This window comes from Sinocyclocheilus grahami, unplaced genomic scaffold (assembly GCF_001515645.1).
Source record: "Sinocyclocheilus grahami isolate Dianchi unplaced genomic scaffold, SAMN03320097.WGS_v1.1 scaffold1097.1, whole genome shotgun sequence".
Lineage (NCBI taxonomy): Eukaryota > Metazoa > Chordata > Actinopteri > Cypriniformes > Cyprinidae > Sinocyclocheilus > Sinocyclocheilus grahami.
This window is the reverse complement of record NW_015506276.1, coordinates 160469-188066: the sequence shown is the minus strand read 5'-3', so window position 1 is coordinate 188066 and position 27598 is coordinate 160469. Positions and strand designations below refer to the sequence as shown.

At 38.8% G+C, this 27598-nt stretch overlaps 1 protein-coding gene across 1 annotated transcript; it reads left to right on the top strand.

Moving 5' to 3' along the window:
* Nucleotides 1-2626: 2626 nt before the first annotated feature.
* LOC107566743 (uncharacterized) lies at nucleotides 2627-4371 on the top strand. Its single transcript, XM_016252271.1, has 4 exons — nucleotides 2627-2696; nucleotides 2801-3145; nucleotides 3575-3643; nucleotides 3943-4371. The coding sequence occupies exons 1-4, from the start codon at nucleotides 2636-2638 to the stop codon at nucleotides 4113-4115; spliced, it is 648 nt and encodes a 215-aa protein (XP_016107757.1). The 5' UTR covers nucleotides 2627-2635; the 3' UTR covers nucleotides 4116-4371.
* Nucleotides 4372-27598: the final 23227 nt, after the last annotated feature.

Sequence of the window (27598 nt, the reverse complement as noted above, 5' to 3'; positions counted from 1 at the left end):
ATGAAATATCCATAGACAGATAGATATAGCAATAATTAAAAAAAATATATTGAAATTTTATATTTTTGCAACATATATATATATATATATACAGTGGTGGCCAAAATGATTAGAACACTAGTATTTCCAGCAGCTAAAAATGGTTTTAAGTCAGTTATTTCTATCTTTTGCTGTAGTGTGTCAGTAGGAAATATCAGTTTACATTTGCAAACATTCATTTTGCCATTAATGTTTGTGCTGCACACAGAGATCTGATCTGATCATCATCAGTCTGTCTGGAGTCAAATGAAGAAACAGAACAAACTGAGACAGACTCAATCCAGAAGAACTGTCTCCAAAACGCTTCAAGAAACCTCCTGCAAAGCTACAGTACTCTGTGTGGAACACTGGCTGTTGTCTCCTTGTGCAAACAAAAATCTCACTGGATTACTACAATTACAATTAATGGCAAAATTGATGTTTGGATGTTTGATGTCATATTTCCTACTGACACACTCCAGCAAAAGATAGAAATGCCTGACTTAAAAGCATTTTTTTTTTTTAGCTGGTGCTTTAAAGGGGTCATATGATGCTGCTAAAAAGAACATTATTTTGTGTATTTGGTGTAATGCAATGTGTTTATGTGGTTTAAGGTAAAAAAAAAAAACATTATTTTCCACATACTGTACATTATTGTTTCTCTTTTATGCCGCGCCTTTCTGAAACGCATCGATTTTTACAAAGCTCATCGGTCTGAAAAGCGAGGTGTGCTGTGATTGGCCAGCTGTCCAGTGCGTTGTGATTGGCCGAATACCTCAAGCGTGTGACGGAAATGTTACGCCCCTCACCATATTTTGGAAATGCACAGCATCTCCACGACATGCCAGCGGCAGCAACAATTACATTACAATCACGTTACACATTACACAGCCTTGACGTAATTTAATTTCAGTCAGAGTTGTGACAGAGTTGAAATTCATGAATGAGAAGTGCTGAATCCCACCACAAAAAGTCAGTGACGTCTCTTATAAAATGCAATTTTTTTCGGTGTAAACTCTAAAAATAGCCTAATTCAATCCAAAAGTGTTGTTTAGTGTAAAACATGTTGGAGATTAGCTGATAGGCTGTTGATTCATTAAATGATGAGCTGTTTCTTCTAAAAAGTTGTTTATTCAGTGTAGTGAAGTCTCTGCTCCATTGACATCCATTAAAAAAAAATGGCCTCTGGTCTCCTTTCCCACGTACTGCCAGACCGGAAGCGTTAGTCAAGTCAAGTCAAGTCACCTTTATTTATATAGCGCTTTTAACAATACAGATTGTGTCAAAGCAACTGTACAACATTAATTAGGAAAACAGTGTGTCAATAATGCAAAATGATAATAGTAAACACTAATTTTAAAAGAAGACAGTTCATCATTGAATTCAGTGATGTCAACATCCAGCTCAGTTTAAATAGTATCTTTGAAATCATGTCAACGATATCGCCGGAAATGAAGTGTCCCCAACTAAGCAAGCCAGAGGCGACAGCGAGACTTTAGTCTTTGCAACTTTACAGATCTTCTTCATGCACCAAGAGCTTGTAACACTCCAAAGAGAAAGGAACAATTTAAATCGCATCATATGACCCCTTTAAATAAATCATTTTATATTTCTCTGTTTCAAATGGATGTCATATTTTGCTAGAAAAATTGTAAAAAAAAATTTTTTCAACAAAAACAACTTTAAATTAATCGTTTTATATTTCTCTGACGTTTTTATGTCATTTTGGCAGCTAATTGCAACTTTTGCTGCCATTCTATATTGATGCTTAGAAAGAAGGTTCAAAACCAAAGTATAAAAGCGAGTGAAGCAATGCTATCGATTTCATATGTCTCCATTACACAGCAACATGGGAAAGTGGCTGCCACTGTAATGATGCAAACATACCATAGTTCTGACACCCCCCCCACACACACACACTGTGAACACAATCCAGCGGTGGCAGGGGAGCAATTAAACTCTGTTTCGGACCAAGCAATCAAACCAAGTGTAATCAAACCAACCAAAGCACCTGTATGTTTTAATTCTAAATTATTCTTATTTTCTACATGCTCATGTTGCACTACTACTTTACTATTTGTACTACTATAGCTTGCTTCTTCTGAAGAAATATTCTGAATGTGAAATTATGGACTTGATTCTCTAGTTAGCTCAAATGGCCTTGGTGTTTAATATTTTGTTTCTTTAATTTAAATACTGTAATAATAACAACATGATCTGTGATGAAAACCCTATTGATGTGACACATTTTAAATTTGGATTATATTTTGGAAATCAGGTTTTAATAAAAGTTGCTAAACATGAAAGAAACTTTTGAGTATAGCCTCATTTAGTGTTTACATTTGATGAAGCTGATACATATTTTTGCTTTGTCTATATATGCTTCATATTTGACCACATTCAATAAAACGTGTATTTTCTTTATGTAATTGCACATAGACGTTTGAAGCATAATTTACAAAACAGTACAGCTGTAACAAAAACACAGCACTCAAAGTTATAGCTGTTATTTAACACTATATGATTGGGAAAGGAAATGGAAACTTTGTGGTTTTAGTGTCTCAGCATCATGATGTAACCTTTAGTTTGATCAACACCTTCACGAAGGACAGACACAATGGAGAAAGCCATCTTTGTTTGTGTTTTTTCTTCCTGGATTATGCAAATAATTTCCAGCGGTAAGAATACTCTTTAAACGTGCACTCACCATTTTAACGTCAAATACAACTATTATTTTTTATCAAAACTATTTCAGAGAATTGGTTTATCTATTTTTCTCCAGATGTTTCAGAACATGAAGTGACTCTGTTAAGAGTTCAGAAGGGAGAAAGCATCAGCCTGAACTGCAATTTGACAAACAGATATGAGTTGGCCTGGTATCACCAGTATTCTCAACAACTAACTCAACTAATATCTGCTAAGACCAGCAGTGTAGCGGGAAGAAAACTGCTAGTTAGGTACAATCAAAACTGGAGTCGTCTGACAGTGAAAGCAGATGTGGAGATCAACACAGTCTCGCTAGTTATTTCTGATCTAACAGAGCCAGATTCAGGTCTTTATTTCTGTGGAACAAAATCAGTGACTTCAGAAATGCACTTCAACAAACCCGTAAGACTACAGATGGAGGGTTAGTACTGCTGACTTCCCAATTTCTCTCAAATCTTTATAATGATTTCAATGAGGAGATTTTTGTTAATTATTTTACTGTTGCTCAATTTATTCCAACTCTTAAAAATTAAGGTTCCCAAAGGGGGTTTTCACAGAAATATCATAGAACCATTTTAGCTTCCCCAAAGAACCATTCAGTGAATTCTACTTAATTGTTTTCTTAGTGTGAAGAACATTTTAATAACCCAAAGAAGCTTTTTCCTCTATAAATAATCTTTTTGTGGAATGGAAAGATTCTGTGGAATCATGAAGAACCTTTAGTGTTATGCAGTGTTTGTGCTCCAGATAGGATTGATTCCTGAAATCATGTGTGTTATTGAGGCGTTTGCTGCTAATATTGAAATTCTTAGTGTTTGAGTAAGTGATCATATATTTAAAATATTTTCAGACAAGCTGACAGACAGAGAGGACAAAGTTAATTCCGTCACAGATCCGCCAGAGGATGCTGAGCTCACAGGTGAGAGCGGAAATCATTCTTACTTGAGTATCATTTTTCATAACTCTATAGTTCTAAAATCAGTATTAATTCTTCAGTCAAGTATATTAGTGTGGAAGTTATCAAAGCAAAAACAGTTCATTGGTCTGACTGTACAATCTTAAAAAATAAAGGATCCAAAAGGGATTTTTGCAGTGATTCCATAGAAGAACCATTTTTGTTTCTCTACAGAACTATCAATCAAGACTAGTGTCTGAACTATCTCTGTTTCTTTATTCCGTTGTTTAATTAGTTTATGAATGTTATGTGTCTCTGTGTAGACGGGGTGACACTGACGGAGCGTGTGCTGATGTTCGGTGGTGTTGGTTTGGCTGTGTTGGTGTTTTTTCTGGCTACAGTCATCGCAGGAGGAATTATTCACTATCGCGGCTGGCAGAAAGGATGGACCGCAGCCAAACGCTCATCTCTGATTCACCACAAATCAGCTAAATAACACATTTATGTGTTATATGTTTCACTGTATTCTAGTAATCAATATTGCTGTAGGTTACAACCTATGGTGGCTCAACAAAGTGGTTCAGATGTGGTTCTGTTGGCCAGATCTCACTTAGACTTTTGTTGAGGCAAAGCTCTAGAGAAGCATTAATATGTACAAATAAGCTTTAGTTTAATAGAAAATATACGGTACATACCATCTGTTTTATGGCACATAAAGCTTGATTAGATAAAATGTCTTCAATGTTAAATGTGTTGTTGAGAGTTCTGATCAAATAAACAACAGTAAAACTAAGAAATCACATGTGTTTGTGCATTTTCTGACAGAAAACCTGATCATTAGCAATGCTAACCCTCTCAAACACAATTGTATACTTTCAATGATATCAGATCTGTTCTTACAGCCTGGTCTCATTGTTTATACTAATACGTAACATTTACAAGCACAAAACGTAAATTTTGTACGTTTTTATTGATGGTAAAACATACAATTTTGACGTATTTCAACGTTTAAAACGTACAAATCGCTACATATTTTTAGCTAAAAAATGTAAAATATTTACTTATCTTTTATATCATTAAGATATTCGTATCAATGCATTTTTATCATTTTATCAATAAGGGAATTTACAAGCACAAAACGTAAATTTTGTACGTTTTTATTGATGGTAAAACATACAATTTTGACGTATTTCAACGTTTAAAACGTACAAATCGCTACATATTTTTAGCTAAAAAATGTAAAATATTTACTTATCTTTTATATCATTAAGATATTCGTATCAATGCATTTTTATCATTTTATCAATAAGGGATTTCGATTTTTAGACCCCTTAACCTACCCCCAAACCTAAACCTATCCATTTTATAGCGAATATGAAAGGATATAAAATACAATTGACTGAAATATGCTGGAAAATAACCATTTAAAACAATATAGCATTCAAATATTTTTATAGTCGCTAATCCCTCTCTTACCTCTAAACCTAAACATAACTATTTCTGTACAGTATAAGAAAAACATGACAGACAGATAAATGCAATTACAATTATTTTTTTATTGCAAAAATGTCAAAAGCAGTGCAAAAAGTAATCCAAATGACGATGCATTGCAGCCGTAGTTCTCTCTGGCTGAATATAGTAGGTTTGTGTGAGGTGCAGAGCAGAATTTATGTTGTTAATCGCTGAAAACATTACCCAGTTTATTTTCCCGATCCACTCCGTGAACTCATGAAGGCGTGTGCACATCATTCAAACAGACCTCACCAGAAACACGGCATGTCGCAATATGTGATGAATGCAGGCAAGAGCCAATGAACATTCGATGATCCTGCCGTTAAACCTGTCGTTTGAAGAGGCAACATTTGAATTTGTAAAGGGCGCGTCAGTCAGCGCGGGCTTTGCTGCTTACAGTCGCTGGACTTGCTGCTCGGGATGGAGATGATCGCCGAATAAAGGCTTAGATTTGAGTCTGTTCCTCGCAGTCGTATGGATTCGGAAGATTTGGATTACAGCGCACAAATAAAATGGTTTCATTTCGTAGTTATGCTGCGTTTTTGTTGCATTTTAAAGTTCTATTGGTTTACTGACCAAGATGCCGCCGCACATGACAGCCACGGTGCTTGGCTCTCCAGTTGTTTTAGTGTTTTTGTTAGTTTGTCCTGTTTTTTGTTTCTCAAACACTATCAGTTTTACCAGGGATGAACTGCTGAACATTCGGCAGAACACACCACAAAATCTTCTACCGGTTTTCGATTATTCAGACATTTTGCTGAACGTTATAGTTGGCGGAGCAGCGGTGCTGATCATATGCTTCAGGACGCGCAGACGGGGGTCAAACTCTGCTGCTCTGTGTTTCTGAATGACGCCATACCGGACAGTGCGTTAAATCTGCTGAGCTTTCAGCTGTTCAGAGCGGACCGTGACGCAGAATCAACGGCGAAATCGCGAGATGGCGGAACATGCTTTTACATCAATGAGAGGTGATGTACAGATGTAACAGTGTTAAAGAAGATGTGCTGTCCCGATCTAGAAGCGCTCTTCATTAACTGTAAGCCGTTCTATTCACCGTGAGAGTTTTGTTCGTTCATTCTCGTGAGTGTTTACATTCCTCTGCAAGCACACGTTAGCTTGGCTTTGCAAAAACTCACTGATCAAATCACAGAGACAGAACAACAACACCTGGACTCTGTAATAATCATTCTTGGGGACTTTAATACAGCAAATCTTTCCCGTGAACTGCCAAAATACAGACAGCATGTTACATGTCCCACCAGAGACAGTAATATATCGGACCATTGTTACACCACAATAAAGGATGCATATCTGTCCCCAGAGCAGCTTTGGGGCTCTCTGATCACTGTTTAGTTAATCTCATACAGACAGAAATTGAAATCATCTAAACCTGTAATAAGGACTGTTAAAATATGGACTAATGAAGCCTGTTTCGACCTCACTGATCGCAGTGTTTTTGAAGCTGCTGCCAACGATCTGGACGAGCTCACAGAGACTGTAACATCTTGTATCAGTTTCTGTGAAGATATGTGCATTCCTACCAGGACTCATCTAACTTACAACAATGACAAAAACTCAGAGAGCTCCGTCAGGCCAAAGAAGATGCTTACAGGAATGGGAACAGAGTCTTATATAAACAGGCCAAATACACACTGGAAAAGGAGATCAAAGTGGCAAAGAGGAATTATTCTGAAAAGCTAAGGATCCAGTTCTCTTCCAATGACACGGCTTCAGTGTGGAAAGGTCTAAAAGACATTACCACCTACAAGACACCATCCCCCAGCACTGTGGAGAATCAACAACTGGCAGACGATCTGAATGAGTTCTATTGAAGGTTTGAGAAAACACCATTAACACCTCCAGCAACCCCCACTCTCCCCCACACCTACACTTCAGATCAGTGAAGATAATGTGCATCAGGTCTTCAGAAAGAACAAGAGAAGAAAGGCACCAGACACAGACGGTGTGACACCAGCCTGTCTGAAAACTTGTGCTGACCAGCTGGCCCCCATCTACACTAGGGGTGTAACGGTATGCGTATCGTGTACCGAACGGTTCACACGCAAATTCCAAATTCCTATCCCCTTGGAGTGGGGACTTTGGAGTGAGCAGGGCACGTGCGTGCCATTATGTAGTCGTTTGGAATGCACTGGGCAAAGGGAGCGAAGTAAATTCCTCATTATATTCAGCTGGCATGTTCCCGTGACAACGCAGCACGGTGTCCGTCAGCAGATGTTGCTGTTTTAATGTCATATATGTCATTTTATTGTTGTTAGCATAACTGTTGCAAATAAACATACATTTTATATTTAAATTTGTAAAAAATATGCTATATAATATATATAAAACTTTTGAAAATATAAAATGTATTTTTTTTTATGCCGGTGTCCATCAGCGAATCTGCTGGCGGACACCGTGCTGCATTGTCACAGGAACATCCCAGCTGAAGATAATGAGGAAATTACATTGCTCCCTTTGCCAAGTGCATTCCAAACGACTACATAATGGCACACTGTCATGTGTGCCTACTGTGCTGGAGCGAGGAGACTCCAATATTTTTTGAAGTTTAATGAACAGAACACCAGGAAAGCACACGTAGCACTGGGGTGAGACAAACAATTCCGGAAGCTGGACATGGAAACACACAGGGCTTAAATTATGGGACCAATCAAGGAATTAACAAGGAGATTAAAGGAACACAGCTGAAACTAATGGAACTCAAATGGGAACAGGAACAGGAAAACTAAATATGGGCATAATCATAAACATGGAGCATGTGGGGGAGGAAAACAAAACACAAGACATGAAACAGAGTCTGACACACACGTGCCCTGCTCACTCCAAAGTCTCCACTCCAAGGGGATAGGAATGATCACTTCCATTTGGAATTTGCCTGTGAACTGTTCGGTACACAATGCGCGTACCGATACACCCCTAAAGCTCCGTCAGGCCAAAGAAGATGCTTACAGGAATGGGAACAGAGTCTTATATAAACAGGCCAAATACACACTGGAAAAGGAGATCAAAGTGGCAAAGAGGAATTATTCTGAAAAGCTAAGGATCCAGTTCTCTTCCAATGACACGGCTTCAGTGTGGAAAGGTCTAAAAGACATTACCACCTACAAGACACCATCCCCCAGCACTGTGGAGAATCAACAACTGGCAGACGATCTGAATGAGTTCTATTGAAGGTTTGAGAAAACACCATTAACACCTCCAGCAACCCCCACTCTCCCCCACACCTACACTTCAGATCAGTGAAGATAATGTGCATCAGGTCTTCAGAAAGAACAAGAGAAGAAAGGCACCAGACACAGACGGTGTGACACCAGCCTGTCTGAAAACTTGTGCTGACCAGCTGGCCCCCATCTACACTAGGGGTGTAACGGTATGCGTATCGTGTACCGAACGGTTCACACGCAAATTCCAAATTCCTATCCCCTTGGAGTGGGGACTTTGGAGTGAGCAGGGCACGTGCGTGCCATTATGTAGTCGTTTGGAATGCACTGGGCAAAGGGAGCGAAGTAAATTCCTCATTATATTCAGCTGGCATGTTCCCGTGACAACGCAGCACGGTGTCCGTCAGCAGATGTTGCTGTTTTAATGTCATATATGTCATTTTATTGTTGTTAGCATAACTGTTGCAAATAAACATACATTTTATATTTAAATTTGTAAAAAATATGCTATATAATATATATAAAACTTTTGAAAATATAAAATGTATTTTTTTTTATGCCGGTGTCCATCAGCGAATCTGCTGGCGGACACCGTGCTGCATTGTCACAGGAACATCCCAGCTGAAGATAATGAGGAAATTACATTGCTCCCTTTGCCAAGTGCATTCCAAACGACTACATAATGGCACACTGTCATGTGTGCCTACTGTGCTGGAGCGAGGAGACTCCAATATTTTTTGAAGTTTAATGAACAGAACACCAGGAAAGCACACGTAGCACTGGGGTGAGACAAACAATTCCGGAAGCTGGACATGGAAACACACAGGGCTTAAATTATGGGACCAATCAAGGAATTAACAAGGAGATTAAAGGAACACAGCTGAAACTAATGGAACTCAAATGGGAACAGGAACAGGAAAACTAAATATGGGCATAATCATAAACATGGAGCATGTGGGGGAGGAAAACAAAACACAAGACATGAAACAGAGTCTGACACACACGTGCCCTGCTCACTCCAAAGTCTCCACTCCAAGGGGATAGGAATGATCACTTCCATTTGGAATTTGCCTGTGAACTGTTCGGTACACAATGCGCGTACCGATACACCCCTAATCTTCACTAGGCATGGGACGATAACCTGTTTCAAGGTATACCGCGGTTTGGAAAAGTCACGGTTTCAAAACCACTAAAATTTTCCATTATACCGTTCCTGCGGTATGCGCAGTTTTTTAGCTCCGTCAGGCCAAAGAAGATGCTTACAGGAATGGGAACAGAGTCTTATATAAACAGGCCAAATACACACTGGAAAAGGAGATCAAAGTGGCAAAGAGGAATTATTCTGAAAAGCTAAGGATCCAGTTCTCTTCCAATGACACGGCTTCAGTGTGGAAAGGTCTAAAAGACATTACCACCTACAAGACACCATCCCCCAGCACTGTGGAGAATCAACAACTGGCAGACGATCTGAATGAGTTCTATTGAAGGTTTGAGAAAACACCATTAACACCTCCAGCAACCCCCACTCTCCCCCACACCTACACTTCAGATCAGTGAAGATAATGTGCATCAGGTCTTCAGAAAGAACAAGAGAAGAAAGGCACCAGACACAGACGGTGTGACACCAGCCTGTCTGAAAACTTGTGCTGACCAGCTGGCCCCCATCTACACTAGGGGTGTAACGGTATGCGTATCGTGTACCGAACGGTTCACACGCAAATTCCAAATTCCTATCCCCTTGGAGTGGGGACTTTGGAGTGAGCAGGGCACGTGCGTGCCATTATGTAGTCGTTTGGAATGCACTGGGCAAAGGGAGCGAAGTAAATTCCTCATTATATTCAGCTGGCATGTTCCCGTGACAACGCAGCACGGTGTCCGTCAGCAGATGTTGCTGTTTTAATGTCATATATGTCATTTTATTGTTGTTAGCATAACTGTTGCAAATAAACATACATTTTATATTTAAATTTGTAAAAAATATGCTATATAATATATATAAAACTTTTGAAAATATAAAATGTATTTTTTTTTATGCCGGTGTCCATCAGCGAATCTGCTGGCGGACACCGTGCTGCATTGTCACAGGAACATCCCAGCTGAAGATAATGAGGAAATTACATTGCTCCCTTTGCCAAGTGCATTCCAAACGACTACATAATGGCACACTGTCATGTGTGCCTACTGTGCTGGAGCGAGGAGACTCCAATATTTTTTGAAGTTTAATGAACAGAACACCAGGAAAGCACACGTAGCACTGGGGTGAGACAAACAATTCCGGAAGCTGGACATGGAAACACACAGGGCTTAAATTATGGGACCAATCAAGGAATTAACAAGGAGATTAAAGGAACACAGCTGAAACTAATGGAACTCAAATGGGAACAGGAACAGGAAAACTAAATATGGGCATAATCATAAACATGGAGCATGTGGGGGAGGAAAACAAAACACAAGACATGAAACAGAGTCTGACACACACGTGCCCTGCTCACTCCAAAGTCTCCACTCCAAGGGGATAGGAATGATCACTTCCATTTGGAATTTGCCTGTGAACTGTTCGGTACACAATGCGCGTACCGATACACCCCTAATCTTCACTAGGCATGGGACGATAACCTGTTTCAAGGTATACCGCGGTTTGGAAAAGTCACGGTTTCAAAACCACTAAAATTTTCCATTATACCGTTCCTGCGGTATGCGCAGTTTTTTTACGTGTTGTCAAAGACGGAAAGTCCAGGACTCCCTCAGTTGTGTGCAGCGAAGAGCGGTTCATGCTCACCTCCGGTTGGTGCGAGCGGTCAGAGTCACCTGTGTGTAGGATGGCCGAAGGAGATGAATCCCTGGAACTTTTTCCCCCATCGAAAAAGACGAAGTCTGTCGTATGGGAATTTTTCGGGTAACGTAGACTAACCATGTTCCGTACACAATGATGTTCCGTACAGATGACGTTTTAGCGCCGATCGCTAAATAAATACTTCTAAGTCGAACATAAACTATACTATCTACCGAAGCAGATAACATGGGTAATTAACTAGCTAACGTCAACTAGTTTCCTCCCTCACGTTACTTCACAGAGTGAGGAATAGCAGACTAAAGTACGTACTGTAGCCTACTTTTCTGCGATTTAGTACAATAATTAAATTTAGCTGGTATCACGTCTATACTTTTAAGCCTCCTGCCATTGTTTACATCTGTTTAAAAAAAAAGTTTTTTTTTTTACAGAAAATAATTTATTTATGTTCTGATTATTATTGAGCTGCAGGTTTAGGCTCACTTAAGTGACTGCATTTAATTAAGAATAATTTAATTATTTATTCTAATCATTTAGCCTGATATGTTTACTGTTCCAAAATGTTCTATATGTTTTTTTTTTTTACCCAGACATTTAAAAATAACATATTTTAGAGCTGTAATCGCAATACCGTGAGATTTTTTTTTTTTCTAAGGTTATCATACCATCAGAATCTCATACCAGCCCATGCCTAATCTTCACACAGATCTTCAACAGATCACTGGAGCTGTGCGAAGTCCCCTCATGCTTCAAACACTCCGCCATCATCTCCATCCTAAAGAAACCCAAAATTACAGGACTAAATGACTACAGACCTGTAGCTCTAACATCTGTGGCCATGAAGTCTTTTGATAAACTGGTTTTGGCTTATTTGAAGGACATCACTGGACCCTTACTGGACCCCCTGCAGTTTGCAGGTCTGTGGACGATGCAGTCAACATGGGACTGCATTATGTTCTGCAACATCTAGACAGACCAGGGACTTATGTGAGGATCCTGTTTGTGGACTTCAGCTCGGCATTTAACACTATCATCCCAAACCTCCTCCTGCCCAAACTAACTCAGCTCTCCGTGCCCACCTCCGTCTGTCAGTGGATCAACAGCTTCCTGACAGACAGACAGCAGCTAGTGAGGCTGGGAAAATACACATCCAGCTCCTGTACGATCAGCCCTGGCGCCTCTCAGGGTTGTGTTCTCTCCCCACTGCTCTTCTCCCTGTACACCAATGACTGCAATTCTAAAGACCCCTCTGTCAAGCTCCTGAAGTTTGCAGACGACACTACAGTCATTGGGCTCATTCAGGATGGTGACGAGTCTGCTTACAGACAGGAGGTTAAAGAGCTGGTTGTCTGGTGCAGTTTTTACAACCTGGAGCTTTACACGCTCAAAACTGTGGAGATGACCGTGGACTTCAGGAGAAACCCCTCTGCACTCCCCCCACTCACCATCATGGACAGCACTGTGACTGCAGTGGAGTCATTCAGGTTCCTGGGCACCACAATCTCTCAGGACCTGAAGTGGGACACTCACATTGACTCCATTGTGAAAAAGGCCCAGCAGAGGTTGTACTTCCTTCGCCAGCTGAGGAAGTTCACCCTGCCTCAAGAGCTGCTGAAACAGTTCTACTCCGCCATTATTGAAGCTGTCCTCTGCACTTCAATAACTGTCTGGTTCAGCTCAGCTACCAAATCTGACCTCAGAAGACTTCAGAGGGTAGTCCGGACTGCTGAGCGAATCATTGGTACAACCCTCCCTGCTCTCCAAGAACTGTACTCGTCCAGAGTGAGCAAAAGGGCTGGCAGAATCACCCTGGACCCCTCACATCCAGCACACTCCCTGTCTTCCGGAAGCAGAAAAGGAGAAAAGCACCAGGCCCAGACTGTGTTACACCAGCCTGTCTGAAATCCTGTGCTGACCAGCTGGCCCCAATCTTCACACAGATCTTCAACAGATCACTGGAGCTGTGCGAAGTCCCCTCATGCTTCAAACACTCCGCCATCATCTCCATCCTAAAGAAACCCAAAATTACAGGACTAAATGACTACAGACCTGTAGCTCTAACATCTGTGGCCATGAAGTCTTTTGATAAACTGGTTTTGGCTTATTTGAAGGACATCACTGGACCCTTACTGGACCCCCTGCAGTTTGCAGGTCTGTGGACGATGCAGTCAACATGGGACTGCATTATGTTCTGCAACATCTAGACAGACCAGGGACTTATGTGAGGATCCTGTTCGTGGACTTCAGCTCGGCCTTTAACACCATCATCCCAAACCTCCTCCTGCCCAAACTAACTCAGCTCTCCGTGCCCACCTCCGTCTGTCAGGGGATCAACAGCTTCCTGACAGACAGACAGCAGCTAGTGAGGCTGGGAAAATACACATCCAGCACCCGTACGATCAGCACTGGAGCTCCTCAGGGTTGTGTTCTCTCTCCACTGCTCTTCTCCCTGTACACCAACGACTGCACATCTAAAGACCCCTCTGTCAAGCTCCTGAAGTTTGCAGACGACACCACACTCATCGGCCTCATTCAGGACGGTGACGAGTCTGCTTACAGACAGGAGGTCGAGCAGCTGGCTGTCTGGTGCAGTCTCAACAATCTGGAGCTCAACACGCTCAAAACAGTGGAGATGATCGTGGACTTCAGGAGGAACACCCCTGCTCTCCCCCCACTCACCATCATGGACGGCACTGTGACTGCAGTTTTGGTAACGGTACGGTTCACTTGGAACCTCAACCGAGGTGGTACTAAAAAAAGTACCAGGTATCAGGTCCTGTACCCAGTGGAAAACTCCCCAAAAGTAAGCCGTACCGTGCCGTACCATGCAGTGGAAAAGCGCCATCAGGTTCCTGGGCACCACTATCTCCTAGGACCAGAAGTGGGACATTCACATTGACTCCATTGTGAAAAAGGCCCAGCAGAGGTTGTACTTCCTTCGCCAGCTGAGGAAGTTCAACCTGCCACAGGAGCTGCTGAAACAGTTCTACTCAGCCGTCATTGAATCCATCCTCTGCACTTCAATAACTGTCTGGTTCAGCTCAGCTACCAAATCTGACCTCAGAAGACTTCAGAGGGTAGTCCGGACTGCTGAGCGAATCATTGGTACAACCCTCCCTTCTCTCCAAGAACTGTACTCATCCAGAGGGAGCAAAAGGGCTGGCAAAATCACTCTGGACCCCTCACATCCAGCACACTCCCTCTTTGAACTGTTGCCATCTGGTCGACGCTACAGAGCACTGAGCACCAGAACGGCCAGACACAGGAACAGTTTCTTCCCTCAGGCCATCCATCTCATGAACACTTGACAATAACTGTGGAACACACAACACTATTTATACACCCATACACTTATCTAACACACATACTTAGTGTACATTTCAGTTTGCACATAATATACCTGTACACTCTTACGAAAAAGAAGTTTATTCAAGTGTGCTATTAGTATACTTCTTTTAAACTAAAAATAGGAAAGTATGCTTTTAGTCTACTTTTTATGTACTTCTCAGAAATATACTTAAAATGACATTTAAGTATACTTGACTTATACGAAATATATTTTAGCTATAATTGTGCTCCTAGAATCCGTGTGTTCATTGTTATACTGTAGGGGGCGCTAGTACACATCTTCTGTACAGAATTTCCAAAAAACACAAGTGAAGAAGAAACCGAAACAACAGATGCTTCCACGAGTAATCTAACATGATCATCAGACATAAAACAGCATCAAAACTGTGCAACGTTATGGAATAAAATGTCGACCAATGAAGAGGTAATAATGTCTGTCAAGCTTTGGGGTGTTGATTGACTCCATCTACGTTTTGATTATCATTCTGAATCCAGTTCATAGTTTTTTTTCAGCTTTTTGTTCAAAATGTTGTTTATCTCTTTATTTTTTATTTATGAAACGTATCCACATTCAAGTGTTTAAAAAAAGAATGCATGAAGCTAGAATAAAATGTTTTTGTTTACAAGCAGATGCCTGTTCTTTTGATTATTATATGTTCAGATATTCATGTAACAAAATTTATACACATTAATACCTAAATAGGGACGTAGTAGTATACTTAAAGTATGACGTAAAGTTCACTTAAAGACAACTTACGAGTATACTTGCAGTATAAAACTAGTATAATATAAACTAGTAGTTTACTGAGACTATACTTCAAAGTGTACTAAAAATGCTACTACAAGTATTTAATTAGTAAACTATCAGTGTACCTATAAGTTCACTTTTAGTATAGTTGCAGTACAAACTAAACATTTTGATGTAAACTAGTTTACTTTAGTACTCAAAGTTTACTACTGTTATACTTAAAGTATATTTAAACGTACTTTTATATACTAGAAAGTGGGCCAATTTAGTCCCAATGAGTATTGAAATAATACACTTACACTATACTACTAATACACTGCTATTTGTAAACTTACTACACAAAGTATACTTAAAAATATACTTGAACTTTACTTAAGTATACTTACTAAAATAAACTTGAAGTATACTACTTTTTGGTAAGGGGCATACAACTGTCTATTGTTATATACCTGTACATACAATTGTCAATTTGTATATTTTTATTCCTTATTTACTTGTTCTATTTTATTATCTGTGTTTTTGTTCTGTCACTGTCGTTCTGTTGCACTGTGAAGCTAATGTCACGAAAACAAATTCCTCGTATGTGTAAACATACCTGGCAATAAAAGCTCATTCTGATTCTGAAACAACAAAAACAAATTCTAACCTTTGAGAAAAATACTGTATTTAATGTATTTTATAATGTTTCAATATATATTTACAAAATCATAATTTAAGTAATTTTTTTCATAAAAATGTAATATTTCACAGGCAAGTTGTAGTAGAGGAATTTTGTGGTAAACAGGTACAAAAGTACTTCATATCTCCCAAAACACAGCATTAATGTGTAGATGAGAAGTAAACAATTAAAAAAACTCCCAAATACCCTTAGTGTAAACAGGAAATGGGGACCTTATGAGGGTTAAACAACGAAGCGTAAAAACAATTCTTCTTCTAAACTGTGTCTATGGTGCAAGTATTTGCAGCTTTGTAAAGGTTATTTGTTGTTGCACCGGAATTAAGTTTGTTTCATTGTTTTGTATTATCTCAATGGTTTCGTTTGACCTACCATCGAAATGTATCTCCATTTCCCAGGGATCCAAGCGCAGGACCAAACACAACAAACAGCACAGAAAATATACAATTCGCTTTACACGTCGACATGCTTTAAAGTAGTAGTAGTGGTAGTTTCACACCAATCATGTGAGCCGTGCAGCGGCGTGACGTCACATGATATTCTAATGTGCTAATCCCCAAGCGGCAACCTCCTGCTCTCTCTCCTGAAGCCAACAAGGAAGTGGGGGGTTCTGGCAAGATGGCGAACTGAGCACACGTACTTTGTTGTGACTCTGATCATCAGTCCCACATTTTTGTGTTGCTTGTCCTTCTTGTTTAGTTTAATTAGTTGATTCAACCACGAGAAAGTGTAACTAAGGTGCATAACTGCATACAGTTTAGTAATTTTTTGTGACTCTTTAAAAAACATGCCGAAACCGAAGACAGCTGCAACAGGTGATGCTTCTTTAGGTGCACACGCATTAATGTCTCACGACTACGCTGCCCCTGTTGTTGAAGAGATGATGGAAACTCAATCAGTGAGTGTAAGGAGACCGTTGGAATCTACACCTACTAAAATTCCTGTACCTCAAAAAAAAGTAAAAGGGGATGGTCAGCTTGAGGTTTCCAATGCCGCCATTCTTGACGCGATAAATAATCTGACAACCATGATGGAGGGTTTCGGGACGCAACTAAGGCAGAATACGGTAATGATAGCCGAACTGTCAAAAGGTGTTGAATTTAACGCAAAGGAGATCAAGGATTGTAAATCTGCATCCAGTAACCTTGGAAAAGAAGTGTCCAAGATGGGAAAGGAAAATGCGGAGCTTAAGGAGCGTGTTCAGGACCTGGAGCGTTATAAGCGACGCTGGAATCTCAGGCTTCGCGGTTTAAAAGAGAAAACTGAAGAAAGAACACGGGATGAGGTACTTGGTATCATGGCAAAGATCAATCCACAGTGGTCCACAAAATTGTAAAGTATGGTGGATTCGGTACATCGCGTGGGAAAGTTGGAGATGGGGCGAAACCGACAGGTGGTTATCCAATTCACCATGAGGCACTACAGAGATGAATTCTGGCGTCTTACAAAGAATTCCTCAGTATGCAAAGATTTGAACATCAGTTTTGCCGAGCACATCCTTCCAGTGGACAGGGAGGCAAGAGCACTACTGTGGCCGCAGATAAAGCAGGCGAGAGAAGCAGGTCACCGAGCTTATTTCAGAGGTCCATATGGCTACATCAACGGGAAAAAAATCTCTGCTACTTAAGGTTTTTGCGGTCTGGCATTACAAAGGAATTTAAGAAGGACTCTATAATGTCTGTTTAAGGGACGCCAAGCACTTCTTTCACAGCAAAGTTAATTCGTTCTTATTTACTTTGTTCTTGTTCAAATGTTCTCTTTAAAAACTGATTTCTGTTTTTCTTCCTTCAATGTTAGGGGTCTTCGAGATAACGTGAAACGCAAAGCTCTTTTCTTATTCCGTAAAGGTAAAAAGGCACACTGTTATATGTTACAAGAAACTTACTTGAGTGTTTTAGATGAGAAATTTTGGTCTAATCAGTGGGGGGACAAAATTGTATTTTGTCATGGAACGAATCGTTCAGCGGGAGTTGCCATTTTGTTTCATAATTGCCTTGGAAAACTAATTGTACATAAATCCAGTAATAATGGTCACTGGCTCGTTTGTGTGCTTTCCATTGATGACATATTTATTATAATAGGAAATATACAGTGGGTACGGAAAGTATTCAGACCCCCTTAAATTTTTCACTCTTTGTTATATTGCAGCCATTTGCTAAAATCATTTAAGTTCATTTTTTTTCCTCATTAATGTACACACAGCACCCCATATTGACAGAAAAACACAGAATTGTTGACATTTTTGCAGATTTATTAAAAAAGAAAAACTGAAATATCACATGGTCCTAAGTATTCAGTATTCAGCTTTTTGTTTTTCTGTCAATATGGGGTGCTGTGTGTACATTAATGAGGAAAAAAAAAATAACTTAAATGATTTTAGCAAATGGCTGCAATATAACAAAGAGTGAAAAATGTAAGGGAGTCTGAATACTTTCCGTACCCACTGTATATGGTTATAATACTATTAATCAAAAAAGGGAAATGCTATCGGAAGTTTCTGAAGTTATAAGGGGCCTGAAACTTGCATATTCCACAGACAATATTATATTAGGAGGGGATTTTAACATGGTGCAGGATGATTGGCTGAACCGCTTTCCATCTAAATTTAATAGTCATCACTACAATCCTATTTTATGTCATTTTTGTAGTTCATTTGGCTGGTTCATTTGTTCATTAGTTCATAATTATCTTCTTATATTGTACAGTACAGCTGAAGAGGTTATTGGGAAGAGTAAAGGGGGGAAAGAAAGAAGACAGTACCGTGGTGGACAGAATTATGTAACAAAGCTTCTTAACCTGTTAAAAAGGTTAGGAAGACGTTTATATTTGATGACTTTATTTTATATAAAAAAGCACAAGCGAATGTGAGGAGGGTAATTAGAGATGCTAAAAAGAATTACTGGAGAAATTATTGTAATTCTATAGGGGAGGAGGTTAATGTCAGTGAAGTATGGGGTACGTTAAGAAAGATGGGTGGTTTTAAGAGAAATTTTGGAACGCTTGTTCAGGCACAATCTTTAAGAATATGTAGTGGAGCTTTCGGATCTTCTCCAATATCAGCCATACAAGTGGAGCTGGGAGAAATGCCTATAAGTTTACGAAAATTGAAATTAACTATGAATTATTGGATAAATGTAAAAGGGCATTCAGAATTACATCCAGTAAAGGACATATTGAAGGAATGCTGCATGGGAATATGGGACAAATAAAATCAAAAGTTTTGGTTGGACAGCGACTAGAGATGCCACGATTTTGGGTATTACAGAAATCTCAGTTAGTCCCTCTGTTGTAATACCGAAAGAAAAGGATAACTCATTTTGTATCAGTCTTTACAACAGAGCTAATAGCAATTTTATTAGCTATTCAAAGGGTGGAGGAAGTTAAGCCTACTAGCGTAGTCATTTGTACAGATTCCTTGTAAGCTTTAAATAGTTTAATAAGTGAACAATCAACATCAAGAAAGGATTTAATCTATGAAGTACTTATAAATCTGTTTAGGATTCAGGAAATTGGTTTAGTCCTGAGGTTCCTATGGGTACCTGCACGTGCTAGGAAATGAAACAGTCGATAAACTGGCCAAACAAGCAATGAAACATATGAACGTCGAGGTACAAATTCCACAGAGTAAAGTAGAAATAAAAGGAAGAATTAAAGAACATTTCATTTAGTCATTTTAGTCATTTAGTCATTTAGCAGACGCTTTTATCCAAAGTGACTTACAATTGGGGGATACATAAAGCGATTCTTCTTAAAGAGGCAAACAGACACAAGAAGTGGTTGTAATACCAAGTTCTTAGACATTGTTCAAATAAGTACAAGCTAGAAAGAGAAGGAACACATGAATAAAGATAGTCCTGAGGTTCCCATGGGTACCTGCACATGTAGGAGTACTAGGAAATGAAACAGTCGATAAACTGGCCAAACAAGCAATGAAACATATGAACGTCGAGGTACAAATTCCACAGAGTAAAGTAGAAATAAAAGGAAGAATTAAAGAACATTTCATTTAGTCATTTTAGTCATTTAGTCATTTAGCAGACGCTTTTATCCAAAGTGACTTACAATTGGGGGATACATAAAGCGATTCTTCTTAAAGAGGCAAACAGACACAAGAAGTGGTTGTAATACCAAGTTCTTAGACATTGTTCAAATAAGTACAAGCTAGAAAGAGAAGGAACACATGAATAAAAAGTGGCAGGAAATGTGGGACAAGGATTTAAAGGGCAGACACCTTTACAATATCCAAAAACAAGTAGGCAAAGGGAGAGTATGCTTTAACAATAGAAAAGAAGACATAATAATTCTGGTTTAAATCATTCATTATTCACGATAGGGAAACATCAGTCAGGATTGTGTACTACATGCAGTGAAGCAGAGACTATTGTGCATGTGCTTCTACAGTGTGCAGTATATACCAAAGAAAGAGAGGAGTTATTTAAGAAACATAGGAGTAATTCATTTCACTATATCAACTCTTTTAAGTTGTGCCTAAGGACAGACAAGTACTATGAGAGAAATTCTTAGTTATCTGAAGATAACAGGATTAGAAAGTAGAATTTAAATGTCATAGTACTACCGGTTGTTTTATTTATTTATGGATTTTTTTTTTTTGGGCTCCTTTTTCCCTCTTTCCCGTTAATGCTTCACACTCCAGTCAAGTTGGTGGCGGTAATACACCATAAGCTGGTTTGCCAAACCGCGATAAAACTCCAAAAGAAGAAGAAGAAGATGGACGGCGCACGTGTTTAGCACATGATCACATCACATGCCTCTGTCTTTTCTACAGACACGCGTTTGGAGCGATTGAGTTCGGTAAAGTTGCTAGATCTTAAGTTGCGATTGCGTTTTTCTGGCTTTCTGGCTTCGGTTTGCGTTCACACAGATCTCCGGCGGTTTTCAACATTTTCCCTGAATCAGAACCCAGTGTATTTTTTATCTAGAATCGGGAGAACTTCCGCAATCGTAACATGCCGGCTGGTTTGAACCGGTAAGTATGTTTTAAATACAGCTCAAAACCAGGTTGTATGATTGCGTCATGTTTTGGCAAAACGTTTATTTCTGTTTAGACATCTCAAAACCCAAATGAGCTAACTTAACTAACATTTTGTTTCATTTCAACTCTATAAACAGCACTACCCAGAATGCATCGCACAATGCATTCTGGGTAGTGCTGTTTAGAGCGTTTAAAGCTGATACAGTATTGAAAATAAAAGAACAATTTAGTAGCGAAATAAATACAGAAAAAAGGGCAACTAGGGGGTTTTTCTTCGTGTTGAAATCCCTGTATTAAATTACAGAAATGTCTTCCTTTTCATTAATTCAGAAGTCAGAAAGAGAAGGAATTTGACTTGGTGACAGGAGCGTCCAGTGCAGAAGAAAGCAGAGACATAAACATACATGATAGGACAGACATGCGTAGATGTACACAGTGGAATGGATTATAACAGTAATATAAGACAAACAGAAAATTAAATAATGCATTATATACAGAAGTAGAAATATAGAGAAAAAAATATTGTTTAAACGAATACACAGATAGGTTATTTACAAGTGTACTAATAGATTTCACCATCTTTCCCCCAGCTGATAAATTACATTTAGTTTTCTGGAATGTTATGCAAATGAGGCATTTAATGACAAAATACAAAAAAAGCGTGCATACTATCCATTCTAAATTCTGTGATATTAGTGATTTTCAATACTATTTAGGGCAGATAGGGTGGATGGTATGCACATTGGGACGCAGGGTCTGTGTGTTTTGTTTTCAGAATTTTCTTCTCCTCTTCAGCAGCACTATTTAAAGTGATCATGTAGTGCACATCTACCACATAATCAGCCCTTTTCTGTTCTCCTCAGGGCCAAACAGCTGATTTTACTGCCGTACATCATTGTCTGTGCAGGTGAGTCTGCATAATGTCAGTGTTTTTTTTAATGAAAACATGTCAGTAATCCATTGTTTACATCCTCAGGTTGTGCTTCTGTACCGCAGACGTGTGTCCAGTGCTCTCTGTCTTGCGATGGAGCGCCTAAGCTGAAGAGTAATGAGAGCGTTATTGTTCTTGTAGAGCATCTTTCAGAAAAAGTTCATGAAGAAGTATGTACGCTCTCAAGTTTGTGTGAAAGAGGACGCTGTTCAGTGCCAGGCTGTTTCCAGAGGGACACGCTCTACACACTGAAAATATACACACATAACAACGATCCGGTGCCTGAAGTACTCGTTGACGAACCCAATTTACGGCCTGGTAAGGACACTAACCATCTAAGCCGTGCTTAAAGAACTAGTTTACCCACAACTGAATGTTTACTCGTCCTCATTATGCTCTAATGTGTCTGTCTTCTGAGAAACATGAAGGTGATTTGAGTGAACTGTTCTTTAAGTTATTTTAAAGATGTAGTTCTATATACATACTGAGTGTGTTAATGATTGGTTCACTCTCTCTAATTCTCCACAGACTGTGGTCCAGAGGGCGTACCAGTCAGGAAATGTAAGTAAACAACCATTAAACACCCCATAATTGTGTATTAATTAAAGTTTTCTATCTACATTTAAAACTCAAGTTGTTTCTGTATATTGCAGATGACAATGACTATGTTTACGTGCACCCTCATAATGTGACTCAAATGAGATGTAAGCAACATTGCAATTAAACTTTACCTGATGTACACATAATACTTTGATTAAACTCATAATCGTAGTAAAATATTTGGTGCATGCTGATGTTGTTCACAATAAACGGGCATTAGGCGTGCTGAAGAAACTAAATTAATGTTGACAGCTCTGCGTGGCATGAACGTAATGCAGCATATTGTTGGTCAAAAACATTGAAATGGAGACATTTTTTAGGCCGGATACCAAGAAAGCGTGACCAAATCAAAGTACTCGGTAACGCAGCTACTGAAATGATGGCATTATTAGTGCGCATGTAAACACAGTCAATGATAGAGTTGAATTTGGTGCAGGAATTCATGCAGATTCTGTTTCTTTTCCAGACACAAACGGTGCTGATGGCAAACTGTCTAGCAAGCTCCTGATCCTGCTGGCCTTTTGCTTTTGGATCGTCTTCCACCTTGAGGGACCAAGATAATGTCACATATACACAGCAGCTACTCCAGGGCCAAAGAAATGCTGTTCTTTATGCACTACTGCATTACAACAACTGAAACAATCATCTCAGGCTTTACATTACAGGACAATGGACTTTCTCAGACCAGGAGGCCTTTATGATCAAAAATGCATTAAAGGAACCATTGTTTTTGTTAGGCCAGTCTGCTTTAAAATGCATGCTTTTATATCAGACTTCTCATTCTCTTAAACATTTGTCCACTTTAAGGCCACTGCCACTTTATATGTGCTTTTCTTGTCTTGTGCTACACATACAGCATTACAAAATCTAAAAAAGTATTTATATTAAATATTTATATATTTAAATGGTGTCTACACAAATTCTTTTGTTCACGATTTCTTTTTACTTTTTACAAAAAGAAAATGCAGCAGATTATATAGCAGTAATGCAACACCGTAGAAAATTATTAGCATTATAAATGGGTTTACAGTTCAACACTTACGCAGATATTTTAATTATTGTTAAAATGGTAATCATTATTATTTGATGGGTAATACATAAAAACATATACTTTCAGTTAGATTAGATAGTTGTTCAAGTCCCTGCGCATTGGCAGATGTGACCAAATGTTAGTTTGAGAGCCTGTGCATGTGCACGTGAAGTTACATTAAAGCTTACGTAGACCACATCCAATAATACATACAAAAAATATATATTTTTTATATTATGAATAATTATAGAGTTGCACATGAAACAGTGTAGCTGCTGCAAGGAAACAAAGCTCTTCAAATTAAGTAGAAGCTGCGTAAGCTATACTTAAAGGAAATGGAAACACTTTGTGGTTGAAGTGTCTGTGCTTTGCATTGAGACCATAGACTGTATAAAAAGATTGAGATCTGTAGTTTGGTCAACACCTTTACGAATGACACACACAATGGAGAAGGTCATGCTCTTTTGTGCTTTTTCATACAGAATAATTCAGATCACTTCCAGCGGTAAATTGATTCTACTTTACGATTTCACATAACTGACCTTTTTAAACTTAAATATGTTTTTATCGAAAATTTTTTTTCCAGATGTTTCAGAACATGATGTGAGTATTTTACGAGTCCGGCTGAATGAAAGCATCCGTCTGAACTGCAGCATGACCGACAGATATGAAATCTCCTGGTATCACCAGAATCCTGAGTCTGGGCAACTAACACTACTGATGTCTGCTAAGACCAGCAGTGTAGCGGGAAGAAAACTGCTCGTTAGGTACAATCAAAACTGGAGTCGTCTGACAGTGAAAGCAGATGTGGAGATCAACACAGTCTCGCTAGTTATTTCTGGACTAACAGAGTCAGATGCAGGTCTTTATTTCTGTGGAACAAAATCAGTGGAAATGCACTTCAACAAACCCATCAGACTACAGATGGAGGGTTAGTACTGCTGACTTCCCAGTTTCTCTCAAATCTTTATAATGATTTCAATGAGGAGATTTTTGAGTAAATTATTTTACTGTTGCTCGATTTATTTCAATCATCAGTAGTACTCATAAAAATGAGTTTCCAGAAAGGGTTTTTTTTCACAGCAATGGCATACAACTATTTTTGTTTCTACAAAGAACCTTCAAGTGCACAGTTTTTGAAAGAAGCATTGTTTTCTTATGAACATTTTAATAATCTATAGAACCATTTTCCTCTATATAGAAACTTTCGTGGATTGGAAAGATTCTGTGCAATCATAAGGCGGTGTTTGTGCTCCAGATATGAATGATTCTTCCAATCATCGTGTGTTGTTGAGCAGTTTGCTGCTATAATAATGTTGAATCTCTTTGTGTTTTATAAAGTGATCATATATTTAAAATATTTTAGACGGAGAGGACAAAGCTCATTCTGTCACAGAACCGCCGGAGGATGCTGAGGTCACAGGTGAGAGCGGAAATCACTCTTGTTCGTGTCGTATCACTATTAATTCTTCAGTCAAGTGCATTGGTGTACAAGTTCATCGGTCTGACAGGATAATCTTTAAAATAAACGATCCAAAAGAGTGTTTTTGCAGAGATTCAAAAGGAAAAAATGTTTCCCATGGAACAGTGAACAATTTTTAAAGGTGATTGATGCATATATTTATTTCTTTTGACTTTACTAAGGCATAAAATAGACTACCATAATGCGTTCAGTCAGATATTTGGAAACATGCAAAGTTCACACACTTGTTTCTCAAAACAAACAAACAAGAAACAGATAATCTACTTTGAAATGTGTGTTCCGTGTCGGAATGTTTGTTTTTGTCTGTGTGACTCCGCCCACTTATAGTTTACTATATTTGTATTTCTATATATGTATTTCCACAGCCCAGGTTGCCATTGGCAGTAAACATATGGGATTAGATCTCTGCCACAATTCTGCATGTGAAAGAGCATATTTTGAGTGCACAAAAGTGCATTTTGTGGAGAAAATGTTTGGCAAAGAAGAAAGTATTTCAAGCTAACGAAATTTAATTTTGCATTTAAAATACGTTTTTGGATGTGTGCAGACCTTCTCTTTTGCGTGTGCAAAGTTTCACTAGCTTGCTCACCTGATGCTTGCCCTCAGTGCTCTCCGCTTGCTCAACACAACCCAATATGCCATAATTCCAGCCAATCAGAGACGAGGCTGCTAAATTCTGATTGGCTGCCTTGACAACCAATCGCAACATTCCCTGCATTACTGACTACAGCGGAAGAGAAAAAATACAGTGCATGCATACTTATTATGCAAATTGATATTCTGATCATATTTTTTTCCAAGCACATTTGACCAATTCCAAACGACATCAATCTTAGTAACTACTACTAATCTTGAATAACTGAAATATAATTGTTCATGAAGGCTGGAAGTGAAAAACGCCTTATGTTCAGGTTTGCATAATTATTTAAAAGAACTACATTTCTACAGCATTTTTATAATCTAAAGGAACCTTTTCCACTATAAAGAACCCTTTCTGGGGTTGCAAGAACCATTTGGCAATTTACAACCCCTATACAAGTAACATCTCTGACCAGAACTGTAATTTATATGCAAATGTCAAAAGGCTAAAAGGGTCTTTTAAGCCATAAACAGTCCAACACTCCAGCATGATCCTACGCAGACGCTACACCAATTCCAAACGACATCAATCTTAGTAACTACTACTAATCTTGAATAACTGAAATATAATTGTTCATGAAGGCTGGAAGTGAAAAACGCCTTATGTTCAGGTTTGCATAATTATTTAAAAGAACTACATTTCTACAGCATTTTTATAATCTAAAGAAACCTTTTCCACTATAAAGAACCCTTTCTGGGGTTGCGTAGTTGGCAAGCAACATATATCACAGAATGTGCATCACAGATTTTTACAATGGCTTCAAACTCAGTATAACTCAGGATTAGTGTCTCAACTATGATTATTTAGAAAATGTTGTTTGAATAAATCTTTGTCTGTCTGTAGATGAAGTGACGGTGATGGAGCGTGTGCTGATGTTCGGTGGTGTTGGTTTGGCTGTGTTGGTGTTTTTTCTGGCTACAGTCATCGCAGGAGGAATCATTCACTATCGCGGCTGGCAGAAAGGATGGACCGCAGCCAAACGCTCATCTCTGATTCACCACAAATCACAGAATTGACACATTTGTGTGCTTTATTTTTCACTCTATCCCATTAATCAGCATTGCTGTAGGTTACAACCGATGGTGGCTCACCAATATGGATCAGATGTGGTTCTGTTGGCCAGATCTCAGACTTCTGTTGTGGCAAGAAGAGCATTATTATGTACATATAAGCTGAATTCAAGAGGAAATATACATGCTATCTATTTTAAGGCACAAAAAGCTTGATTAAATAAAAATGTTTTCAATGTTAAATGTGCTGTTGAGAGTTCTGATCAAACAAACTACACTAAAACTAAGCAATTATGTGTGTTTGTGCATTTTCTGGTAGAAAACCCGATCATAACCAAAGCTAAACCTCTTCAAACACAACAGTATATGTGCAATGATGTCTCAGAAAAACAAAAAATGTTTTCACATCAATCATGAAATAAGATTGCACAACTAAAACCACAAAAATATGAGGTGATAAACCGTCTACCATTGACACTAGAGAGTGTTACTTAAAAAATCACTATATTTAGACAAGACTAATAGAATGAACACATTAGTAAGTTAAAATCACTGAATATATGGAAAGATGAAGGAAGATACTCCTTTAAGAACAGTGTGTATTTACAGGTACACTGTAACATGTTTAGATATGTTTTGTATGTCCATTTATGCTGTTATTAAGAAAATTAAATAAAACATTTGCTGATTTACACAAAATTGAAAATCATGAAACGACCAACAGATGGTCAAGGTGCATTACTGCAGCTGCCCTGTATATTACATCCATATAATGTAAGCTATATTGTGTTATGAGCAGAATCTGTGCAGGGAGAGGACTTTTTTCACAAAAATTGAGTGAAAGACTCAATTTCACAACTCATACAAAGAGTATAGGTTTATCAGCATTAGATTTAGCTTATGTGCTGGTGTTGAATATGCTTCCATCACACACACACACACACACACACACACACACACACACACACACACACACACACACACACACACACACACCACACACACAAACACACACACCCACTGCCACCTCTTATTACG